The 23,837-nt window shown below is 37.1% G+C and overlaps 1 protein-coding gene across 1 annotated transcript; it reads right to left on the bottom strand.

Annotated features, from left to right (window-relative positions):
• Window positions 1-1,733: 1,733 nt before the first annotated feature.
• tcirg1b (T cell immune regulator 1, ATPase H+ transporting V0 subunit a3b) lies at window positions 1,734-22,737 on the bottom strand. Its single transcript, XM_051658264.1, has 20 exons — window positions 22,581-22,737; window positions 20,813-20,932; window positions 19,739-19,817; window positions 18,481-18,617; window positions 16,496-16,591; window positions 16,211-16,399; window positions 15,644-15,726; window positions 15,390-15,483; window positions 11,719-11,931; window positions 11,263-11,413; window positions 9,784-9,923; window positions 9,362-9,519; window positions 9,020-9,110; window positions 8,759-8,877; window positions 7,689-7,902; window positions 5,184-5,297; window positions 5,028-5,102; window positions 4,560-4,680; window positions 4,305-4,476; window positions 1,734-3,917 (listed from the first exon to the last, which is right to left on the bottom strand). Exons 2-20 carry the CDS (start codon window positions 20,927-20,929, stop codon window positions 3,824-3,826), a joined length of 2,457 nt encoding a protein of 818 aa, XP_051514224.1. The 5' UTR covers window positions 20,930-20,932; window positions 22,581-22,737; the 3' UTR covers window positions 1,734-3,823.
• Between the last annotated feature and the right edge of the window lie 1,100 nt (window positions 22,738-23,837).

The raw sequence follows: 23,837 nt of genomic DNA, 5'->3' as shown, positions 1-23,837 counted from the left end.
TTCATCAGGAGGTGGGGCAACTATTTGGCCTTTTTGGAGGGCTCTCGGGGAGGGGCAGTGGAGGGAGACGTGTTGTTTCAAATGTGTATGTTGTAGCCTTTCTGTTTTTGAACATACTTTTTAAAAATGTATTTCTAAATATTTTCTTCTGTTTTATTGTTTGTTTGTGTGTCTTTGTCAATTGTATTTGACTACTGGGGTATCTGTTTGTGTTGGGTGGTGGGGTGGGGTGGTTAATGTTCTGGAGGAAGGGTTGTAAATAATATAATGTGATTCCAAATATATATATATATGTTATATGGAATCAATAAAAACTTTTAATAACAAAATAAAATAAAAAAACACCTGCCTAATATTGTATTTGTCCCCCTCGTACCGCCAAAACATTCTGAGATGAAATTCTTCTCACCACAGTTGTACAGCGCGGTTATCTGCGTTACCGTAGACTGTCAGTTTGAACCAGTCTGGCCATCCTCTCTCATCAACAAGGCATTTCCATCCGCAGAACTGCCGCTCACTGGATGTTTTTTGATTTTGGCACCATTCAGAGTAAATTCTAAAGACTGTTGTGTGTGAAAATCCCAGGAGATCAGCAGTTACAGAAATACTCAAACCAGTCCGTCTGGCACCAACAATCATCCATGCGATTATCTAATCAGCCAATCATGTGGCAGCATTGCAGTCCATAAAATCATGCAGATACAGGTCAGTTGATGTTCACACCAACCATCAGAATGGGGAAAAAATTTGATCTCAGAGATTTGGACCATGGCATGATTGTTGGTGCCAGATGGGCTGGTTTGAGTATTTCTGTAACTGCTGATCTCCTGGGATTTTCACACACAACAGTCTTTAGAATTTACTCCGAATGGTGCCAAAAACAAAAGACATCAGTGAGCAGCAGTTCTGTGGACGGAAATGCCTTGTTGATGAGAGAGGTCAACAGAGAATGGCCAGACTGGTTCGAACTGACAGTCTATGGTAACTCAGATAACCGCTCTGTACAATTATGATGAGAAGAATATCATCTCAGAATGCTATTCTGAGATGTGGGTTGGCATTGTTTTGGCAGCACGAGTGGGACCTACACAATATTAGACAGGTGGTTTTAATGTTGTGACTAATCGGTGTGTGTGTATATATATATATATCAATTTGTTCAACATTACACAATTCAATTTGGTGAAATTTTGTTATGAAACTAAAATGCATAAATCTTAAAAATACTGCAGCGGAGTGCATGTCATTTGCAAGGTTGGGTCAAATATTGACTTAAACTTATTTTTATTGCACTTTTAATTACAAGTAAACCAACGTCGATTTTAGTGTCATCAGGATCTAGGGTGACCAGACTTTGTAGAGGGCACAAATGTAATAACTTTGGACAACTATGATGCCATAATAAGGGATGCCACAGATACAGTAACTGGTCAGGTGCGAGCAGGGTTGGTATAATCAATGAGGTTAATGATTTAGTATCTTGATTCATTTTGATGCATCACGATGTGCAGGCAGCCTCTAAAATTTGTATTAATTAAATTTATCAATTATCTAGTTTACAGATGCACACTGACCTTAATACTGAACCCACAAACCACAATAATGCTGTCAACCAAAAGCAACTTCTTTAGTAAAATATAAGCTTTCAATAACCATCACATGCAAATAACTGAAAGTTACAAATACAACAGAAGCATGAATGAAACAGGCAAAAAGGAAAATAATAAATAGTACACAGTAATTTGTATAATTTATTCATGTTCTGGTGCATGGCTGGGAACTCGGGTAGTACATATAACTATCCAGATTTTACACCTTGCTAAAAAAAAAACAAATGCTCACGTTTGACAGATAAGTCTTGAAAAATAAAACTTTTGTGCGTTCAACACACTTTTGGATGGCAGAGACAGTGTTAAAGCATAAGGCTTGAGTTCCCTTAAGGGTTCCATTTTTTTTGTCATGGTCATCTAGTCGCCCTATTTAAGAGACTTGTTGTGACCAACATGCTGGTTCCATCAGTCAGCAGATCCAAAATCAGCTGAAATACTCAGTTTATGGAAGTGAGCGAGATTATTTTTTTCATTTAATAGATTCGTTCACAAACGAAACGGGTATCAGACAGACACATGAGAGAAAATAAAAGGCCTCAGTACAAGGACTTTCCTTGGTCTTCCATTGAAAGCCAGCTTTACCCCATTTGATGCATGAAAGTGGTGCAAGTAAACCATTGATTGCAATGTCTTTTTGCCCAGTCAAAGTGCTGACCTGCTTTGGTGCAACCTCAAAAAAGCGATTTACATTTTAAAAATATCACTGAAAATATGTATAAGAAAAGTAGTGCAAAATACATAATATATCAAATACAACACCTTGCGTATTGAGAGACTTTGGTTTTAGATTTGGTCTTATTTTATTCATATAGTAGTGAGTTCTACTGTACTTCTGCAACACCACTGTGATTCAGCTCAAAGAGTGTAAACAAAATTTCATCATAATAACAGAGAAGCAATAATAAAAGAGCATCTGGATGAAATATTATTCCCTTTAGATCATACCATAAATCAAGGTATTGATTAACACATAGAATGATTGAGTTAACTTGCATTGAATACTGCACGAATACATCTTATTTTGTTAGTTCATTCTGAGAAAATTGTCCTTTTTAAGAGCTTTCCTTATTTAGGGAAAAGGAATGTACGTTATACAAACACATTCTCACATGACAAACTCAGTTTTTCACAATAAACTGTTTGTACTTAAAGGAATACTTTGGGTTCAATACAAATTAAGCTCAATTGACAGCATGTGTGGCATAACACTGATTGCCACAAAAATATTTTCAACTCGTCCCATGTTTATTTAAAAATGGCAGTTACAGTTAAGCATTTACAATGGAAGTGAATGGGGCCAGTCCATAAACTTTAAAATACACAGTTTAAAAAGTATAGCAACAAGATGTAAACATTTCACATGTTAACATGATTTTAGTGTGATAAAATCTGTTCTACATAATTTAGTGTGATGAAAATCCATTATAGGGTTTACGGCATTGCATCGTCATGGCAACAAAATCGTAAAATTGGATGCAACTTTACACCATTAAGTTGGTAAGTGATCTAATCACACTAAAATCATGTTAACACACATATTGTTTACGACTTGTGGCTATACATTTGAAACAGTGTGCATTTTTATGTTTATGGACTGGCCCCATTCACTTCAATTGTAACTGCCTCACTGTAACCATGATTTTTGCTTTGTTTTTTAAATCAAGTAAAAAAAAAACGCTCTTCGACTTTTTTTTTTTTGTGGCAATCAATATTATGCAACAAATGCTGTCAATTGATCTTAACTTGTACTGAACCTGGAATATCCCTTTAAAGTGTTAAACTGTACTTACCGGTAGATAGGTTACAAGTTTACAGTGTACTAACATTATCATCATAAAAGTACACTCATCATGCAGACCTGATTACAGAATATTTGACCATTAGGGGAGTTAAAAGAACTTTTTAATTCATGTGGGCATAATTAAAATGAATGTTCATGAAACTAAAAGACTTTTATCTTGAACTCATGTGTAAGCCATGTACTCGTTACAGTTTCAAAGTTTCAAATTTATGGATGTGGATTCATGACAAATCTCTAAAACGTCCCTTTCACTTTTCAGGTCCAGCTTTAAGTATAGTGGCAATCAAGCAAAAATGTAAAAAGAAAACAAAGATGCTAAAACAAAGGATTAATTTTAAAATGTGTGTGTGCGCTAACAGTAACATAACTATCATTCTTTGAAATCTCAGGACTGTTAGAATTAACTCATGTGTCAATTGAGAGAGGAGGCACTGATTATAGACGAGAAGGCGAATGGACTGAGCTTGTAGCCTGATCCACTGTAGAACTTATTCTGAAACTCCACCCTGAGAGACCAAGAGAGAAAGAGTGAATGCCTGATACAGGAATCTGATCATGACAGTAATGCACAAGTACTGTAAAAACCCTTGTCAGGTGATAGAACATAGATACATTTTATGTCTGATTGCTTAGAAGAGTCAAAGCACACTTCTCCTTGACAAATGACATGATTTGAGGTAACATTCCTGTCTGCAACGCAAACAGTGCAGGACACAAGCCAGAGTTTAATACGGTAGGTTAGGGGTTTGTTCAAATCCCTAACTCTAAGTATGGGCAATAGTAATAGTGATGCATTCCTAAGCAAATCCAATTAATAATTCGCTTAATGCGGAGTATTAGCAAGATGAGAGACATAAAACATGTACATGTATATGCTTATATGTTTCTCTCACCAGTGAAGTCGAAGAGCGTGCAGGAAAGCGGAAAGGCCTTCCATGACGAGCAGGATAGATATGGTCAGCACAGCAAAGGCAGCAAATATAACAACCATAATAACGCTCCCCACATAACTGAGCTGCTTGAATGAATTCTGCATTACCATCAGCCAGAGCACCTCAGACAACTCTGAAAAACACACACGGACAACATGATGAACACACGCTCTACATTTATCACGACAGTAGTTATAGATATGTGTGCACACTTACGGGCATGAGCCAGGCTGAGGGCCCAGAGTCGCAGGTACGAGGCCGTATTGGAGATGCACCCCAGACAGTACTCGATAGTGTGAATGGCCTGGTGCATGAACACGTTCGAAGCATCGAACTCCTTGAAAACAGGCAGGACACAAACATATTAAGAATTCATACTGTAAAATAATACATTGCTGTTTTCAGTTTGATTGTGATTTGAAATGTTGGTGAGATCCGAGGTTTAAAATGTGCATTAAAATCATTGAGCATATTAGCATCCTTTCAATTTCAATGAACTCCACCTCGAAAAAAATGGAGCATACCTATTTACAAATATTTTTATTCATATTAACTATTTATAGATGCTTTGTGAATCAGTTTGAATAAATAATTAAAAATAACTATTACAAAAGAACAATTAATTTGCAAATGATCACTACTTCACATTACACTACACCACCTGTCTCCTCCCTTCCCTCTCACCTCCTCTTGATCATCCACATCTCCCTGGCGAGAGTTTACTGAGCCGTTTTCAGCAAGCAGATGACGCCGGTCCCCCTACAGAAGATGAGAGCATGGTTATACACACACACAAACACAAGAACACATTGGAGATTAATATCCAGAAGAATTGCTCACTGTAAACTGAGTTTTCTTCTTCCTGTACGTGATGTATTCTTGGATTGGTTTTCCCAGGAGCAGCACAGGAACAGACAATAGTGCCACAATCACCAGAATCTTCTGCACTGTCATCTACAATGAAAAAAAAAAATATGTTTTGTTTGTATCATTTTATGTTAATTCAAAATTAAAGGTGCACTCGGTAACTTTTGTCTTTGTGTCATCTTGGACTTACAGCGGCACCTAGTGGTGTGGATGAAGCATCATTCAAAATCAATAGTTTTAAGTTTCAGATACCATTGTAGAAATGTAGTATTTCACAGCCAGCCATGATTACTTCAATCAATGAGTGAAAGTATCAAATAACAGGATGATTGCTGAGATTAAGCAAGTAGTATTCGGCTGGTCATGTGAATCTAACATGGCAGCCCCCATGTGCGGATCCACGCCATGTAGACTAAAAGAGCTTTTATAAGGTTACTGATTTTTTTGGTGATTAACCCTTTTTTTTTTATTCATATATTAAACAAAGAACAGCAAAACATATACAAACAGAACCAATACTTAACCCCCACTATAACCCCCACCTCCCTCCCAATCCCAAACCCCACCCCGGCCCCCAACAATACACGATTATAGACACACACACACACACACACACAAAAATATAATAATAATAATAATAATAATATATATATATATATAAAATAATCACACACATTAACCACTATACCTCTCTCTCCACTGCCCCTCCACAGAGCCCCTCAAAAATGCCAGATATTTGCCCCATTTCCCCACAAACAAATCCAAATTCCCCAGTCTTCTAGATGACCCTTCCTCAAAAGCTGCCACCCTCCCCATCTCCGAGCACCACTCCTGAAATGGGGGCGCTCCAGCTGACTTCCATCCCCTTAAAACTATTTGTCTGGCGATCATGACACTGGTTAGGACACTCTTTATGTGCCTATTCTCCACATCGATGACAGCCCCATCGCCCAAAATCTAGAGCGGGTCCAATAGAATTGATGTAAAATCTTGAATTGCATCAGACGCGCCCTTGCATCTCTAGATGCAGACTTGATGTTTTTTAGAATCCTAGCACACACTCCCTCCTCCAATACCATGTTTAAATCTTTCTCCCATAATCTCTTGATAGAATTCAAAGCTCCGTCCTCCAGACTCTGAATTAACAGGGAGTAATACACTGATGCCTCATGACCTTTTCCAAAAGGTTACTGATTTTAATGTGAGTGGTCATGATTTCCTACATATATTGCAACGGTACAATTCATGTCTTTTGGAGTTAGAAAAAATTACTGAGTGCACCTTTAACAGTGCTGGGGAGAACTGGGAAATCAACAGAAGAGGAAATTGATCAACAAATTGTTTCCAGTGTTGCATTTACCCACTCCTACAGTACCAGTACGTACAAATATATTTTAATCCTCAAGTCTCACATCCTCTTTAACAAGAATAAACCACATGTAGTAATTCCCCATATACAAATCACACAGTCATGAGAGGCCATTCTTACCTCCATAAAGATGCTTTTAAATTAAGTTTAAATGGGTCAAGCTTTGTATGCTGTGACTTTATGACCTCAATGCATGCTAAAAAATTAGTCTGAAACAGATTTTCAATATTGCATCAGGATAAGGATGTTTGTTTTACACAAAACAATACTAGTTGAGCTCAAGCAACAAATTCCTGGACTTCATCAGTTAATATGTATTAAATAAATGATAATGAAATGTGGGATAACAGGGTGGAAGTAATGTTAGTTGTATATATTCTCTGCTTGCAAATGGATGACTGATATTTATAAAACTGCACTGTAATAATGTATTTCTCTTGGTTAGACATATATGAACCTAAAAGGGTGGAATTATTATTATTTATTTTTTTTGCCTAAATGAGCTGTAGATCGGTGATGTTGTCTTAAAATTGTATTGATTGCCCATTAAATTTTGCCTAATAGGGTGGAATGTGTTTGAGTGGCATAAGTAAGATGTACTGATAAAGCTTCAATACAATTACACATTAAAAGGAGTGTTGAGACTTTTCAGGTTATACTAGTTTAATTTCCATTAATTTCCATTTATTTTCCTTACTAGACCTCAATTCAAGTTTGGGTTCATTTGTTAAAGCAGCCATTAGTACATGCTAACAGAGTGAAAAAGAAACATTGAGGAAAGGCAGAAGACAAGTACATCTATTTGAGGAAAATAATTTTTAAAATTAGAAAAAAATAAAAAATAAATAATAATAATATTAACAATAATAAATTAGTAATTTAAACATTAATATAATTAATGTAACAATAAACATATCATATGAGGAAATCATTTTTAAAATAAGTACAAATAAAAAATTAATAATTAAAAAAAATTATAAAATAAATAGATAAATGTTACAATAAACATATCATATGAAATGAGTTTTGTATATAGAAAATGACCCAAGTGATGCTAAATTTGCATAAAGTGCAGCCCAAACACAAAAAGATAAAGACACATAACACACCTGGCCCTCATACAGTGGTTTGTTGTCCTTGTTCTCAGTAAACAGGAACATGTCTATAAAGTGGATGAGGATGCTGGGGGCGGAGTCAGAGTTCAGAGGGCCATACACCACCCACTTATAGATCACCATGAAGACCAGGTATCCAAACAGACACAGCATGAAGCATAGCTCTGGGATCAGCACCAGAAATATACTACTGATCTCTCTAAAGTGACTACACAGCAGGAGGAAGAGAGAGAGAAAGTGATGGGATACATATCACGTCCAAACTCAACACTCACAAAGCGCAAAATAAGAGTAAATATGGCTTTGGCATGTAAACAGTTGGTCGGTATAGTTTTTTTTTTTTTTTGGAATTGAAAAATAGTGCATGGTTGAAATAGTGAAGTAAGAACAATAGACTAATCCATGTTTTTGTGTGTGTGTGTGTTTTAATCAAAGAGATACTAACAGTCTACTAAAGAAAAGTACAGTGACTGTTGTACGTCTTCTAAAATCTAACATCAGCTATTTTTTCCCTGTGTAAATGTTTCAGTTCTTCATAACTTCATTATGATCTCTTGCTCTTCAACGGGGAAATAAATTGCAGTGAATCTCTCGTGAGAAGTACTTTCTGACCCATGCATTTCCATGACAGTTGTTCTTGTTTACTGGATATGGATTAAGAAAAAAAAACATTTGTTCACTACAGAATTTTCCAAGACTTTGCTAACTTCCATGACTTTTCCAGGTCTGTAAATCACACTTTTCAAATTCCCTGATACTTCCAGGTTTTCTATGACTGTGCCACTTTAAGAAGGGACTGGCTCAAAAATGTATCCTTCTTAGAAAATGTGGAATGAGCTTTACTATATTTACAAAAATATATTTAAAAAGGAAATCATGCAAAATAGTTTTAAGGCCAGAAAAAAATATATACTGTATATATACGGCCAGTAAATTGTTTCAATACACATATGGACCTTGTGTATAACTTTTCCATTTTTTTAAGTTTAAAACTGTAACAAATATAAAGAACACATCAAGAGGTGAAATCCACAGACAAGAATGAGGAAGACAAATATACTCACATGTAGTTGAACATGGACAAACACACACCAAAAGTCATGTGAATGACCCCAATAATGACAGACATCTTCATCTTATAGCTGTTGAGGAATGTCAAGTGATTACTGGTTAGACCCCAAATCTGAAGAAAAACAATTATAGTTATCATTTAGGATGTCACAGCTTGGTGCAAAAAATAAAAAAGTTAAATAAAAAAGTTACTATTGCATGCAACCATCAAAATAATTTAAAAGACAGAAAATAAATTAATTTGATTGACTTACAGGATCAATTCCAAAAGGATATGGGCCGGTGAAAACACCTGTGATGTTGGGATCCAGCGAGAGATACTGATTACTTTTGAATGTCTCCTCTCTAGAGAAAGAGATTTTCAGACTACTTGAACACCTTCACATATGGTACAATATCTTTGGCCATATGAATGAGGACAGGTGAATATGTGTGTGTACTTAGCTGTCGTTTGGGGACAAACTATCCCCAAAAAGTGAGCTTAATCTGACAAAACCTAACTTTGGGGACCTTCAATTCATAGCTTTAAAATAAAACAGTAGAAATCTAAGGTATGACCCCATTTAGGTAGCCAAGTAAATGTTTGTGCAACGTACGTCCAGTTGTAGTGCTCTGCATTGGGCTGGACATGCCACCCGGAAGAGAAGGTGCTGAGGCCTCTACTGAAACACTCATTGTAAATGGCTCCAGTATAGATAGAAAACAACCCCATCAGCAGAATCAGATATCGACCTCCAAACATCATACACCAGATCTGAGATATAAGAGACCAGAGGAAAATATGAAATACATGAAACAAGTGTAAAATAATACACAACAAGAACACAACACTACAAGTACGCCAAGAAATTGTGATGGACAATTTAGATATCATTAAAAAAAGATTATTCACTAAATGGGCATTTTTGCTATCGCATTTGAAATATCTGGGGTGTTTTTGGGCCCTGAGCCCTGGTTAATTTCTGATCCTGGGGTATAGCAGAAGAGTTTGTGTATGTGTCCCTTTTTTTTTTTTAACCTCATTAGTACTGTTCCTCAGTTTTGGGTCTTTCTCCTCCAGAACCATCCAGAGTGCCGCTAGTGTCATCAGAAGGCCGTGCCCAACATCTCCAAACATGACAGCAAACAGGAAGGGAAATGTGATGATGGTGTACACAGCTACAGAGAGACGAGAAATGGAGATAAAAGATGCATGAGAATATATTTACTGGTGAGTGGATTAAACTGCTAGTGGTGCAAAGCAGATCCTGAATGCAGATTGGTTAATACAGGGTTTCAGCTGCGCTAAATACACAATATAGGAACAGCTATGATGCGAAACACTGATCAAAAGCTGATCATTATTTTTGATGCATAGCAAAGTTGGTGTTTTTTATAAAATGTCATTAAAAAGCAATAAGGCACTTGAGGCTGTACTATATTGTGAATATACTGTAGTCCACTATGTGTTTGTTTTATCCAATGAATACAATATGAACACCATAGGCTATTTTCATGGCAAGAACAAGGTGGGTGGAAGAAAGAAAGAAAGAAAAAGAAAGAAGATCAATTAAAATAGTTCAAATGAAAAGGATAAACCAACCAAACAAATATTCTTAATTATGAATAAATGCATTTAAGATTTTTCAAATGTACTGTACTTAAAATAGAAAAAAATACAGGTAAGTCTAAAAGTCTTCCAGGTGACACTTTACTAAACACATCCTCAAAAGTACTTTCTAGAAAAAAAAACACACTGCCAAATGACATTTAAGGCAGAAGAGTTAAAAATATATATGTTTAACAGTCTATCACGTGTCAGACCTAACATTGCTCTTCAGCCATGACTATTAACAATACTGCATGGCTTTTGTACTTAAAGGGATATTTCGGGTTCAATACAAGTTAAGCTCTATCCACAGCATTTGTGGCATAATATTGATTACCACAAAAATGAATTTTGTCTTGCCCCTCCTTTTCTTTAAAAAAAAGCAAAAATCTGGGTTACAATGAGGCACTTACAATGGAAGTGAATGGGGGCCAATTTTTGAACGTTAAAATACTCACTTTTTCAAAAGTATGGACACAAGACATAAACAATATGCATGTAAGCATGATTTTAGTGTGATAAAATCACTTAGTAAACTTTTCTATGTAATGTTATAGCCAATTTTACAACTTCGTTGCCATGACGATGTAGTCAACAAACCCTAAACCCCTAAAATGACTGTAAAATGCCCATTTAAACAACTTAACACCTCAAATAATACACTAGTTTTAACAGAAGAATTAATGTAAGTGCTTTTATAAAATTGTAAGCTTCACATTTCTGCCTTTAAACCCTCCAAAAATTGGCCCTATTCACTTTCATTGTAAGTGCCTCACTGTAACCTCGATATTTGCTTTTTTTAAAGAAGTTGAAATACATTTTTGTGGTAATAAACATTATGCCACAAATGCTGTCGAGTGAGCTGTACTTGTATTGAACCCGGAATATTCCTTTAATTGTGTGTGTTACCTGGGTTAACCTCCCTGTAGCTCGCTACTCCGTAAGCATCCACAATGTTCTGGAATCCTGCAGTGAAGGCATTGGTAGGGAACAGTGTGGGAGGAGAGGTAGTGGCCGGCAAACGGTTATAGAAAGAATCCACACTACTGCCACTTTTCCTCTAAGAGACAGGCCAGAAATCCCAACTTTAGATATTTTCACACAATTACAAGAAGTGTTGATCTTTTCTCTCTTGTTGTCATCTCTCCATTTCCCTTCAACAAACTTATGGGCATGTTTGGAATGGTATACTACCATCCTACTTATACTGTTTCTGTAGCATGCAGAACATACACTGTTCACGGTATGTACATTAGGCAGTATACACTAAATACTGCAGAGTATGCAGTAGGCTAGTATTCCATTCTGCACATCTCCAAGAATACTACTCTTTTCAAGGAAAGATTTGTGAAAGTGGCCACTCACCCCTCCCTCTCGCAGGGCGCTCTGCAGGGTGGGCAGCTGGCTGACGGGGCACCAGGCTTCTGCGATCAGACATTTATCTGTGACGGACGGGCTGCAGTAGTTCAGCACCATCTGCACAGCCTTACACTTCTGTACTTGAACACACCACTCGGGCAGACGAGCCAATGCTCGAACCAGCAACTGCTGCATGTACTGCTCCGTCTCACCCATCACCTACAGCCAAAAAGACTTTTCAAACCTGAGGAAGCTCTGAGTTTACATAGCTTTATATGTCTTGTAGTAGCACATGGTGGTATGAGTAGACCATAATTTGATATTAAAAAAAAAAACAGTGATGCTCGACTCATGAACAAATTGTTCTTTTAAACCAGGTCCTTGTCATTATTCGGTCAAAATGACTCACAATGGGCCTGGGTAGCTGTGAGAAATAGGCCTCAGATGGAACAATGTGACCTTTTTATACTGATGCTTGCTTATTTGCTTTTATGTTTTCGGCACTGTCTTGAACACAAAATGTACTTGATAAGAATGTACTTCTGTAAGCGAGAGGAAACAACCCCATATATGGAGGATTGAGAAAGTTCGAGGTAAAGGGTGTAACCAGCCTTGTGTGACAAGAACCATGTAAACCCCTTGCTTGCTTTTAATAAATGGAAGAACTGCTTGTGACATTCTGTGTCCGTGTATTTCCTCCCACCGGTGAATTCATCTCTTGATCGAAGAGTGACTGCGAGGAAGGCAGAATAAAGCATCCGAATCGTATTTTAATAACAGTAGCTAAGCGAGTATTGACGCTGACTACCACCCCTGGAGTCATGAGTTCGAATCCAGGGTATGCTGAGTGACTCCATCCAGGTTTCCTAAGCAACCAAATTGGCCCGGTTGCTAGGGAGGGTAGAGTCACATGGGGTAACCTCCTCATGGTCACAATTAGTGGTTCTCGCTCTCAATGGGACATGTGGTAAGTTGTGCGTGGATCACGTAGAGTAGCATGAGCCTCCACATGTTGTGAGTCTCCGCGGTGTCATGCACAACGAGCTACATGATAAGATGCGTGGATTGACTATCTCAGAGGCGGAGGCAAATGAGACTTGTCCTCCATCACCTGGACTGAGGTGAGTAACCGCCACCACGAGGACCTTCCAAGTACTGGGAATTGGGCTTTCCAAATTGGGGAGAAAAAGGGGATACAAAAATTTTTTAAAAAAAAGACTCGCAAAGAATTTGTAAATCACTTGAAAATAAAAGGGAAACTTTGTGAATAAAACAGAACCAAAACCTACACAACATTTGACCCAATTTATAACCTAATTGAAAACATATTGATTAACAGCAGCATTTAACTAAACTCAACAACTCAAACAAAAATCTGCGTATCATTTTTTAACTGGTTAATTGAAACATACCAACCAATTCTTTAAAACAAAGATTCACTTTTTTTTGCTGTTTTAAATTTCATAAACTATGTTTTAAACAACTTTGCAGCTCAAAAAATACATGAGTTTTAACAAATAATTCATATAAGTGCTTTTATAAATTTATAAGCTTCACATTTCTGCCTTTAAACCCTCTAAAAATTGGCCCCATTCCCATAAATTGTAAGTGCCTCACTGATTTTTGCTTTTTTTAAAGAAAAGGAGGGATGAGTCTAAATTATTTCACAGTACTGTTAAAACAACGACAGTTGACCAAAGTGCTGTAAAATCATTGCAATATAAAACATAACTGAAATATAAAAACTTATAAGTAATGTATAAAAAAATGCTGTTCAGAAATAAAGTGCATTACACATCAAATACACCCAAGATTGATTAAAAGCTAGTGAAATTATGAGTTTTTAACTTAGATTTATAATCGTGTACTGTTGAGGCAGTTCTAATGAAAACAGATAGGCAGTTCCAAAGCTTAGGAGCCACTACCGCAAAGGCATGGTCATCTCTCAACTTCAATTTAGACCTGGGGACACTCAAAAGCCTCTGATCGGAGGACCTGAGCGATCTCCCAGGCTGGTGAGCAGACAATAGATCAGACAGATAGGATGGCAATAGCCCATTTAAGAGCTTAAAAACAAAGAATAATAAACTGAATTCAATTCAGTAACAAATCTGCAACCAGTGCAGGGAAACTAAACTAGGAGTTATAAGTTCGTGTTTGCGTACACCTGTCAAAAGCTTGGCAGCAGCATTTTGAACCATTTGCAACCGTGCAAGAGATGACTGGATTATTCATATATAGAGAGAATTACAATAGTCGAGTCAAGATTAAATAAAAGCATGAATCACACTTTCAAAGTCCTTGAAGGAGAGAAAAGTAGACTTGACTTTAGCCAAAACTCGTAAATGGAAGAAGCTATATTTGACTACAGAATGTATTTGTTTATCAAGCTTATAAACTTTCACTATCGAATAAAACACCCAACGGTTTAACATTAGGAGTTAGTTCACCGAAATTAAGATTAGGAGTACCAGAGGCCTCAAAAGGGCCAAACACAATAATCTCAGTCTTAGTCTAGTTCAGGTATAAGAAATTTAAAGACATCCACGACTTTAGATCGGATAAACAGGACAGTAAGGGTTCCGAGCCACACATATTTTTTTTCAAGGGCAAATAAATGTGGATGTCGTCCGCAAACAATGTAAGGATTTACTATGTTTCTTAAAAATAGAACCTAAAGGAAGCATATACATGGAAAACAAAACAGGAGCTAGAATGGATCCTTGAGGAACCCCACAAGTAAGATGAGCTTTAGAAAATGGAAATTCACCAATATTAACTGAAAAACGTTTTTCCAAGTAAGATTTGAACCATTTAAGGGCATTTCCTTGGTGCCCATGCATTACTCAAGATGAGAAATTAGAACACCATGGTCTACTGTGTCAAACGCAATAGGACTGAATAATCCCCTAAATCAACAGATAATAAAATATCATTAAAAACTTTTAAAAGTGCAGACTCAGTAGTATGATGAGTTCTAAAACCTGACTGACAGACTTCAGATATCTTGTTTTCATTCAAAAAACTCTGTAGTTGATGAACTACCTTCTCTAAAATTTTTGAAATAAAAGGGAGATTTGAAATAGGTCTAAAATGAGACATAATTGTAGGGTCAAGATTAGGCCTTTTCTTTTTTCTTTATTGATTTTCTCCCCATTTCTCCCCAGTTTGGAATGCCCAATTCCCAATGCGCTCTAAGTCCTCGTGGTGGCGTAGTGACTCATCTCAATCTGGGTGGCGGAGACCGAATCTCAGTTGCCTCCACGTCTGAGACTGTCAATCAGTGCATCCATGGAGACGGCATCCACGCACAACTCACCATCGCCCGACCGAGAGCGAGAACCACACTTTATAGCGACCACGAGGAGGTTACCCCATGTGACTCTACCCTCCCTTGCAACCGGGCCAATTTGGTTGCTTAGGAGACCTGGCTGGAGTCACTCAGCATGCCCTGGATTCGAACTCACGCCTCCAGGGGTGGTAGTCAGCATCTTTACTTGCTGAGCTACCCAGGCCCCCTAGATTAGGCCTTTTAAGACGATGAAGATGAAAATGCTGTTGATTGAGCTTAACTTGTATTGCACCTAGAATACTCCCTTAACATTGCAGAAGCTATATACTTGGAATTTTCGTTAGTGTAAATGGAAGAGGTGTTTGATTGTGAATGTCTGACATACTGATTTAATGTCTTCGATTCGTCCTCTAAGTCCATTCAGAGTCTCTTCTCTCTCTGCCTGGTTCTCGGGGTAAGGAAACGTTTGTGTGTGGAAGCTGCACTTATGTGGAACATAAAGGAAAATTTACTTAAAGTTAAAAAATGACACCTTTTCAAGAATTCATTTTTGCATATTATGGTCTAGTACATATTTAACCAAAACTACATGAGCACACAATGAAGTAGGAAAGATTGAGCACAAACTTTAACACCTACCAATCACAGATCTTCTTCACTTTCTGTCCGATCTGATCTCCCCAGAATGAAATTAAAAACACGGTCCACTGTACCTCTTCCCCCTGGAAAAGAAAGAAATCAACCAGAAATCAGTCATGTTCCTTTTGACTTTGAAAAACATACAGTATGTACATGCTCTTTTCAGGAAAATCTGATTGTGATTGGTCAATCCTGGAATTCTGTAGTAAAATATTTTTGAATAATGACCACTAAACTGTATAATTGACTGTTGTCCCAGGTAAATGATTTTCTACATAGCTGTGCTAGTTTCATGCCACTCATATCACTCTACAGTCTCTTTCTTTATATCAAATCAATATTTCAGGTCAATTAATTTATTTATTTGGCAAGTAGTCATGTAATAATCGGGGTAATGAATGGTCAGCCAGTCATTAGAGCAAAATAACCCCTTGAAGTCCTGAGCTGACTGTAAATTATCCCTTACAAATAATACAGCCTACCTAATTTCTAAACAGAAATTCATCATTGCATTATAAATAATAAACCTAATCATAATAATCAGTATATTAATGAGTTGCATCTTACAGAATCAGGATGTTCAAGTTTCTCTTCCATCTCATGAAAGTCCACAATGATGTAACCACGACAAGCTCGCCATAGCAGCCTCTCAAATGCGGGCGCTTTCCACGGGTGGACCACGCCAGCCACAAAGCTCAGCCTGACGTCCTGCCTGTTCTCTACCAGACCCACAGGGTCAAACGAGACCAGCGGGGCCTGTAATGCATAAACACACACATACATGTATACGATTTACATTAAGATATGCATCTTATTGTGATGTGAGATGCACAGTAGTGTTATCGTACAGACCTGTGATGCCGTGAGTGAATGTGTCTGTTTTAAAACTCCTCTGTACTGACACAGCTGAGTATACTGAGATCGGAGGTTGTCTCTGTTCCTGGACACCTGCATATTTACAATGATACAAATTCACTGGCTTAAAGACACTATGAAACAGCATTCATAATGCATTTACTTTCTGTAATGTGTCATGGTTTAGAATGAAACAGAACATGCAGTTGAGAAGGACAGATTGTTGACTCTTGTGTTTCTGAACTTCACTAACCAAGTGATTTATTATGCTGTATGTTCATCTTTGCATGGAATCAGTGAGGACAACGCAGTAGAAAGTGTTGGCTATTTAATGTTATAGTATTACTAATATGTATAATAAAATTAGGGCTGTCGATTTATCGCATTAATTTCCCACTGATGTGTACAAAAAAATCTGTTATAAAAGTACGGATTCTCCTTCCATTCGAGCCATTCAAGCTGGATGTGCATCTGTTTTTACGAGCTGCATCAAAAGGTGGTAGCATGCCTCAACAAACCTCACCAGCAGTGCAGCCTCAGAATGAGAACATTTACGACACTGAATACCAGTGAAATGCTCCAAATGTGTCCGTCTGATGCACGCACATGTACATAGAACAACAATTAAAAATAGCGCAGACGGAACGCAAGAACGCATACTGTGAGAACTGGACACATTGATGAACTCAATGCAAAACAGATTGCTGACAACTGAAGGCATGTTCAATGATAAGAGTATAAAACAAACAATTTTGTGATTTTAATCCACTTTTTGAATTGCCTAATCAATGCTTTATTCACCTGCTACAATAATGCAATTTATTTGAAACTGAATTTCAATCCGTATTATATATTTATTATGGGCCCTAAGTTTTATATTTATAAATATTTGAATTATTACTCATTATTTATATGAATTATCTGTATTTGGGGGCCTTTTTCAGCAAATAATGTTGTATGCAATTAACTGCGATTAATTAATTGACATGTCATGTAATTAATTCAATAAAACATTTAAATAGATTGTCTACCCTAAATAAAATATAATGTTGATGTCAACTTATCACTTTAAAGTGATTAATTATATGATAAATAATGCGTTAAAAAAATTCATGCAATTAATCATATCCCCGATCCGTGATTTCTGTAATAAGGAATGTTCAAACCAGATCAGACCAATTCAAGCTTTATTGTATAACCTTGATGTTTTCACGAGTTTGTGGCAGTAGGGGGCAGTCAATGCAACACCAGTTGTACAGGCAACACGCCCTGTCAAACCAACGAGCAGGCGGCGCAGCCTTCCACAGATGTGCTTTTGCGCTCAAAGACAGCTGGACTGAGCACAACACAATGAAGGGTTTTCGAGATGCGTTTTTTTAAAGTTTCAAACTGCATTTTACTTGACAAAGCATGCTAAAAACTAGTGAGATGCTCCAAAAAGCATCCATCTGGTGCTTGAGTACAAAGACCAACAATTAAAAATAGAGCAGAGGGAAGCACGACAATAAGTGTTGTGTTCAATTATATGGAAATAAAACAAGCAGTATTTTTTTTTTACTTTTAAGCCACTTTATGTACTGTCTAAATGCTTGTCTGCTGCCACAATATATGTAGATGATGTAATGTATTTGAATTATAATATTTACTATATATATTTTATTTATAGCTATTTTAATTATTATATACAGTACTAAATTATCTTTATTTGGGGGCCTTTCTTAATATGCCGTATATTGATATGTGATTAATTATGATTAATTCGACTAATTAATTGACAAATTATGTAATTAATTCTATTAAAAATTTTAATCGATTGACAGCTTTAATAATATAATATAGATATAACATATTTTGTAATGAGGCTGCAGATTCAGCAGCACTGCTCCTAAATAGTGGTGCAGGAAACACTGGAATAACATGTACAACTGAATCAAGCACAGAAAAACTAGGAACATTTATTAAGAAATACAGTATACACAAACCTCCTTGAGTTCACGGGACAAGCGCTCACTCTCCTCCTCGATGGTGAGGAGTTCTCTGGGCTGGGGGGCAGGAGGGATGGGAATGGGCGGTTGTAGTTTCTGAGAGAAACTGCGAATGATCTCCTGCTCCAAAAATACTAGAGGACAAAAAAGTGAGGATAAAATCCTTAAAGTCTACATGTCATTTAATTCTGTAATGTGTTTCAGAAAGAAACTTGATTTTTTCCATTGTGAACTGGATTGGTAGGCAAAAAGTGGGTGTTCCATAACTGAATGGAGTCAGAGGTGAATGCGAGTTTGCAGTGGATTGTGGAGGACTACTCCCTTCCGGAAACACCGCCGGCACCCACTTTTCAGGGTTTTTTGATCAGGACTTGGAGATTTAAGGTCAAGTTTACCCCCGTCAATTGTAAAGCTTCCAAATCTATTGTTATTTGCTATTAATAATAATAATAATAATTCCTTACATTTATATAGCGTTTTCTAGGCACTCAAAATGCTTTACATAGTACAGAGGGAATCTCCTCAACCACCACCAGTGTGCAGCATCCACCTGGATGATGCAACAGCAGCCACAGTGCACCAGTACACTCACCACACACAAGCTATTGGTGGAGAGGAGAGAGGAGAGTTATAGAGCCAATTAATGGATGGGGATTATTAGGAGGCCATGATTGAGAAGGGCCAATGGGGGAGAATTTGGTCTGGACACCAGGGTTACACCCCTACTCTATTACAAGAAGCATCTTGGGATTTTTAATGACCACAGAAAGTCAGGACCTCAGTTTAACATCTCATCTGAAAGACGTTGCCTTTTTACAGTATAGTGTCCCCATCACTATACTGGGGCATTACCACCCACACAGTCCACAGGGTGAGCACCCCCTGCTGGCCTCCCTAATACCGCTTCCATCAGCAACCTTAGTTTTCCCCAGGAGGTCTCCCATCCAGGTACAGGCCAGGCTCAACCCTGCTTAGCAGTAGTGGGCAACTGGGCAAGAGCTGCAGGGTGACATGGCTTCTGATAGTCTGATAGTATTATTGCTGCAACCCTTTATTACATTAAATGGCATTAAATTACTGCATTAGTATGATTTTAGAAAGGCTGCATTACCGACAACAGCAGCCTAAAACAATGCATAAATAGTTATTTGGCTATTGGTTAACATTAACCAGTAGGGGTAGGTGATGTCAGTTGAAAAGCAAAGTCGTTTCAGGAGCGGCGCAAGTTATGAGAGTTGTAGTGCAACTGACTCACCAAATGTTTTCTCCAACTCTTCACATCTCCTTACTTCACTCACAAACTTTCTCTGGAACGCATTCACATTTGGATTCAACTGAGAGCAAGAAATTACAGAAAGACACTTCAAACAAAGATCATCATTCTCTTTATTGAGCTTTTTGACATCAGTAAGGCAATGTAATGCAGTGCCCATTATTTTCCCAATTTGTCTGATATAAAAGTTTACTTACAAATATCATAGCAACATTTTTACTACGAATTTTATTTGATATACATTTTAATATCTTCTGACCATCACATTAAAGCCAGCTTGTGATGTTTTGTATTTAACCATATGTATAAGCAGTTGTCGCAATCCTAACATCTTGTGTACACCTATATCGCTAGTCTCCCTTTTCACGTGAGGTCAGCTTCATCGTTAAACTTTAACTTTAAATCAATCTGTTTCTATATCACTCTATCATTTTATTTGTTTGATCTGTAAAGCACTTTGGGTCAAATTCTGTTGTTTTTAAATGTGCTCTATACATAAAGATTGACATTCTAAAAAGGCAAAGTCAATTTTTATATCAATGTATTCCTGTTAAAAATACAGCCGGATTTTCTAACTATATCAATGTTGGCTTGACAAAAATGATCAGCTGTAACTCTTCCTAGAGCATTCAAGCTACATCCACCAAAATTGGCACAAACCTTCAGACTGTTCTCACTTAATGTGCTATGTCTTTTCTAACTGATCAAACTTAGCGTTTTCCACAGCAGCCGATAAAAAAAAATCTATCTATCTATCTGATGGTTTATTTGACTATCAATGTGACAGTCTGTCTGACTATGTAGCCAGCTGGCTATTTGTCTTACTGTTATGTCTGTATAACCATCAAAATTTAAAAACTAGACAAGTCTTTGTCAAGCCAACATCAAAGTTTGTCTTGACAAACTTTGCCTATCTAGTTTCATTTTACTGCTGCTGACGTCTAGTTTTGAGCTCAGAGCTGATCTGTCTGTATTTTTAGGCAAAGAAACTACACATCATGCAAATGAAGTACAAGGGTTACAATATGAGAGAGGTAAGGACGGAAAACATCTTACATCTCTGAACTCCACAATTCCCAGTTCTCCCAGTTCACTGACACAGTTGTAAGCCGATCCAGACTGGAGGAAGAGCTGTACCAGACAGACTTCTTCACTGCGGAACAGAGACCCCATGACCTGAGAGACAGACAGACAGACCATGTATCATAAATGAGTCTGGAAATGTGGAATCACTAGGAAAATGTTTATTACAATCAAACATACCACTTCCTCTTCTGCTTTGAGACAACAAGTGTGTGTGTGTGTGTACTTTTCTGTGGGGTTATTGATGTTTCAAAATGTCATACATTCCCAACACAGATGTCCTCAGCAATGTCACCTATACTGTGTCTACATTATTTAGCTGAAAACTGACTCTTTGAGGATGGGATTAGAGTGTGTCAAACTAAAACCTTTGTAAAGATCAGAGAAATTTCAGTGAAAAAGAAACATTATGGTAATATTTGAATACTGTAAACCATAATTAGTCATTAAACAGCACTACAAAGGCTGCGTTCTTGCATTCAAAAACAGCTGGGCAGAGCACAGCTGAATGGAAATAATGCAGATCTCAAGACCAATGTTTTTCAAGCTGAACTTCTTTTAACTAAAAAAGTGCCGCTCATGGCACAAGATGCTGAAAAAACAACAAGAGGCAACACAAGGTTCAAAGAGGTCCATCTAGCTCAAGTTTACACAGAGCAATGATTTAAAAATAGCTAAAAAAAATAGATGCTTCCTGTGCGGAAGTCCCCTTTAAGCCAGTCGACATGACTTTTTTTTTTTTTAGTAGTGACATATGCTTTACTTCATCTTAAACAAGTATTTCTTGTGTATCATGTATAACATAATTATTATATAATTATTACGTCTGTCGTTTTATGATCTCACTAACTAGGCCTATTTAAGTGAACTGCAAAAAATAAATAAAAATAAAAATAAAACTAATATAATATAATACAATTTTAACCTAAAATCTTGATGGAAAAAAAGTTAAAGCCCATGTCTTTTGTCAACTAGCCATCATAAAAATTTGGGCCTTGCTTATAAAATAGAAAATTTCATATCACCTGGTGACCCATATTTCACCAGACAGCTATCACTGGTGACATTTAGTCATTTAGATCACATGTATCAGGTTTTGACAGCCGGCTTCTTTAAATGCACATTTCTAGTGTCAGCAGCCAGACACATAATCTATGCACTTTTAAAGGTCTAAAAGGTCTAAAATCTTTGGGTCCTGAAAACAGAAACCAACCCAACTAATCCTGAACAAACCAGCCAAAACCATACTAATTCAATGAAGAACACTAAAATAGTGGGAATTAAAAATCAGGGCAATAGTTCCTTTTTCCAATGTGCAATAAAAGTTTCCATTCACATGCTGCATTATAAGAGGAACTATATGAATGACAAAAAATAAATAAAATAAAAACAAATAAAAATGTTAAAAGGTACAAATAAAACACACAATAAAGCTTCATTTTCTGAAAAGTAAAAAAGAAAATCACCAAACAAATGTTTCCATTAACTGTTGTTTACTTTTTACCCAACCCAGCGATGTTGAACAATACACTTTTATCAAGATAACAGGTGATCAGGATCAGAATAAATATTACATGAACTGAAACACCTCTAAAAGTGGCAGAAAAGCAGGGTGATATTCTGTATTTACTATGTAAATCTGTATTTTATGTGAAATCTGATCATGTTCATTAGTTACAGTGAGATCAGAAACTGAAACTGTAAAACATTCGTGTAAAAGAACTGTGATCTGCACACTTACCTGCAGAAAAAACACCGACACCGGTGATGAACAGGACTCACTTTTGTCCTAACAATTTGGCAACACAGACAGTCATCCAACGGTGCACACAAACGCCTGTCTTGCTAAAAGAAATAAGTTATAACAGCTGGACTGCGCGTGAATCACGAACTTCCCGTTTCTTTAGTCACATTACTGCAGAACATCACGTGACTGTACTAAATGATACAGCTTCCAATGAGATAGAAAGTTGTTACTAATTTATTGTATTTTAATTTATTTGAATATGTATGAATATGTATTCATACAAATGCTTTATTGTGTGTTCTTTAAAAAAAAAAAAAAAAAAAAAAAAAAAGTGTTATTCCTCCAGGGGGCGCTCGGCGGCGTTGAGACTCATTTAAATCTCAGGAAGTTTTTTCTTTTTTTTGTCTAGGGTTAGAAGACAATATGTTGTTTTTAATGTTGTTCATTGAAATGTGCTGTTTTGCGGGGCCCTCCACGTCAATGTTGGGGGCTTAGGTGTCCGCCTATATCGCCTGTAGGACGGGCCGGCCCCAACTGTACGTTAAAATGTACAATAGTTTAAATATTATTTTTTTTTTTATGTTTTTTTAAAAAAAAAATTTTTATGCCAGATATAAAATAATTAATATTTGGTAAAATAACTTACAGCAATCTCTATTTTTTTATTTTATTTTTTTAAATATGTGTATATAAAATAATTATAGAGCAATCACAAATGATTATTACTGAATATTGATTGGTGGTTGGTTCGTCCTAACAACACGGAGAAAAGTAACAAGGATTATGGGACCATGCCATTTTACGTGATATTTCAGTGGTGCAATAGTGGGGATTATGGGTCCTGGGTTGCTCAGCAAGTAAAGACGCTGACTATCACCCCTGGAATTGCAAGTTGGTATCCAGTGCATGCTGAGTGACACCAGCTAGGTCTCCTAAGCAACAAAATTGGCCCGGTCGCCAGGGAGGGTAGAGTCACATGGGGTAACCTCCTTGTGGTCGCTATAATGTAGTTCTCGCTCTCGGTGGGGTGCGTGGTGCGTTGTGCTTGGACGCTGCGGAGAATAGTGTGAAGCCTCCACATGCGCTATGTCTCCGTGGTAACGTGCTCAACAAGCCACGTGATAAGATGCACAGATTGACATCTCAGACGTGGAGGCAACTGAGATTTGTCCTCCGCCACCCGGATTGTGGCAAGTCACTATGCCACCACGAGGACTTAGAGCGCATTGGGAATTGGGCATTCCAAATTGG

This window comes from Myxocyprinus asiaticus, chromosome 27 (genome assembly GCF_019703515.2).
Source record: "Myxocyprinus asiaticus isolate MX2 ecotype Aquarium Trade chromosome 27, UBuf_Myxa_2, whole genome shotgun sequence".
Taxonomy (NCBI): Eukaryota; Metazoa; Chordata; class Actinopteri; order Cypriniformes; family Catostomidae; genus Myxocyprinus; species Myxocyprinus asiaticus.
This window is presented reverse-complemented; position numbering and strand designations above follow the sequence as displayed.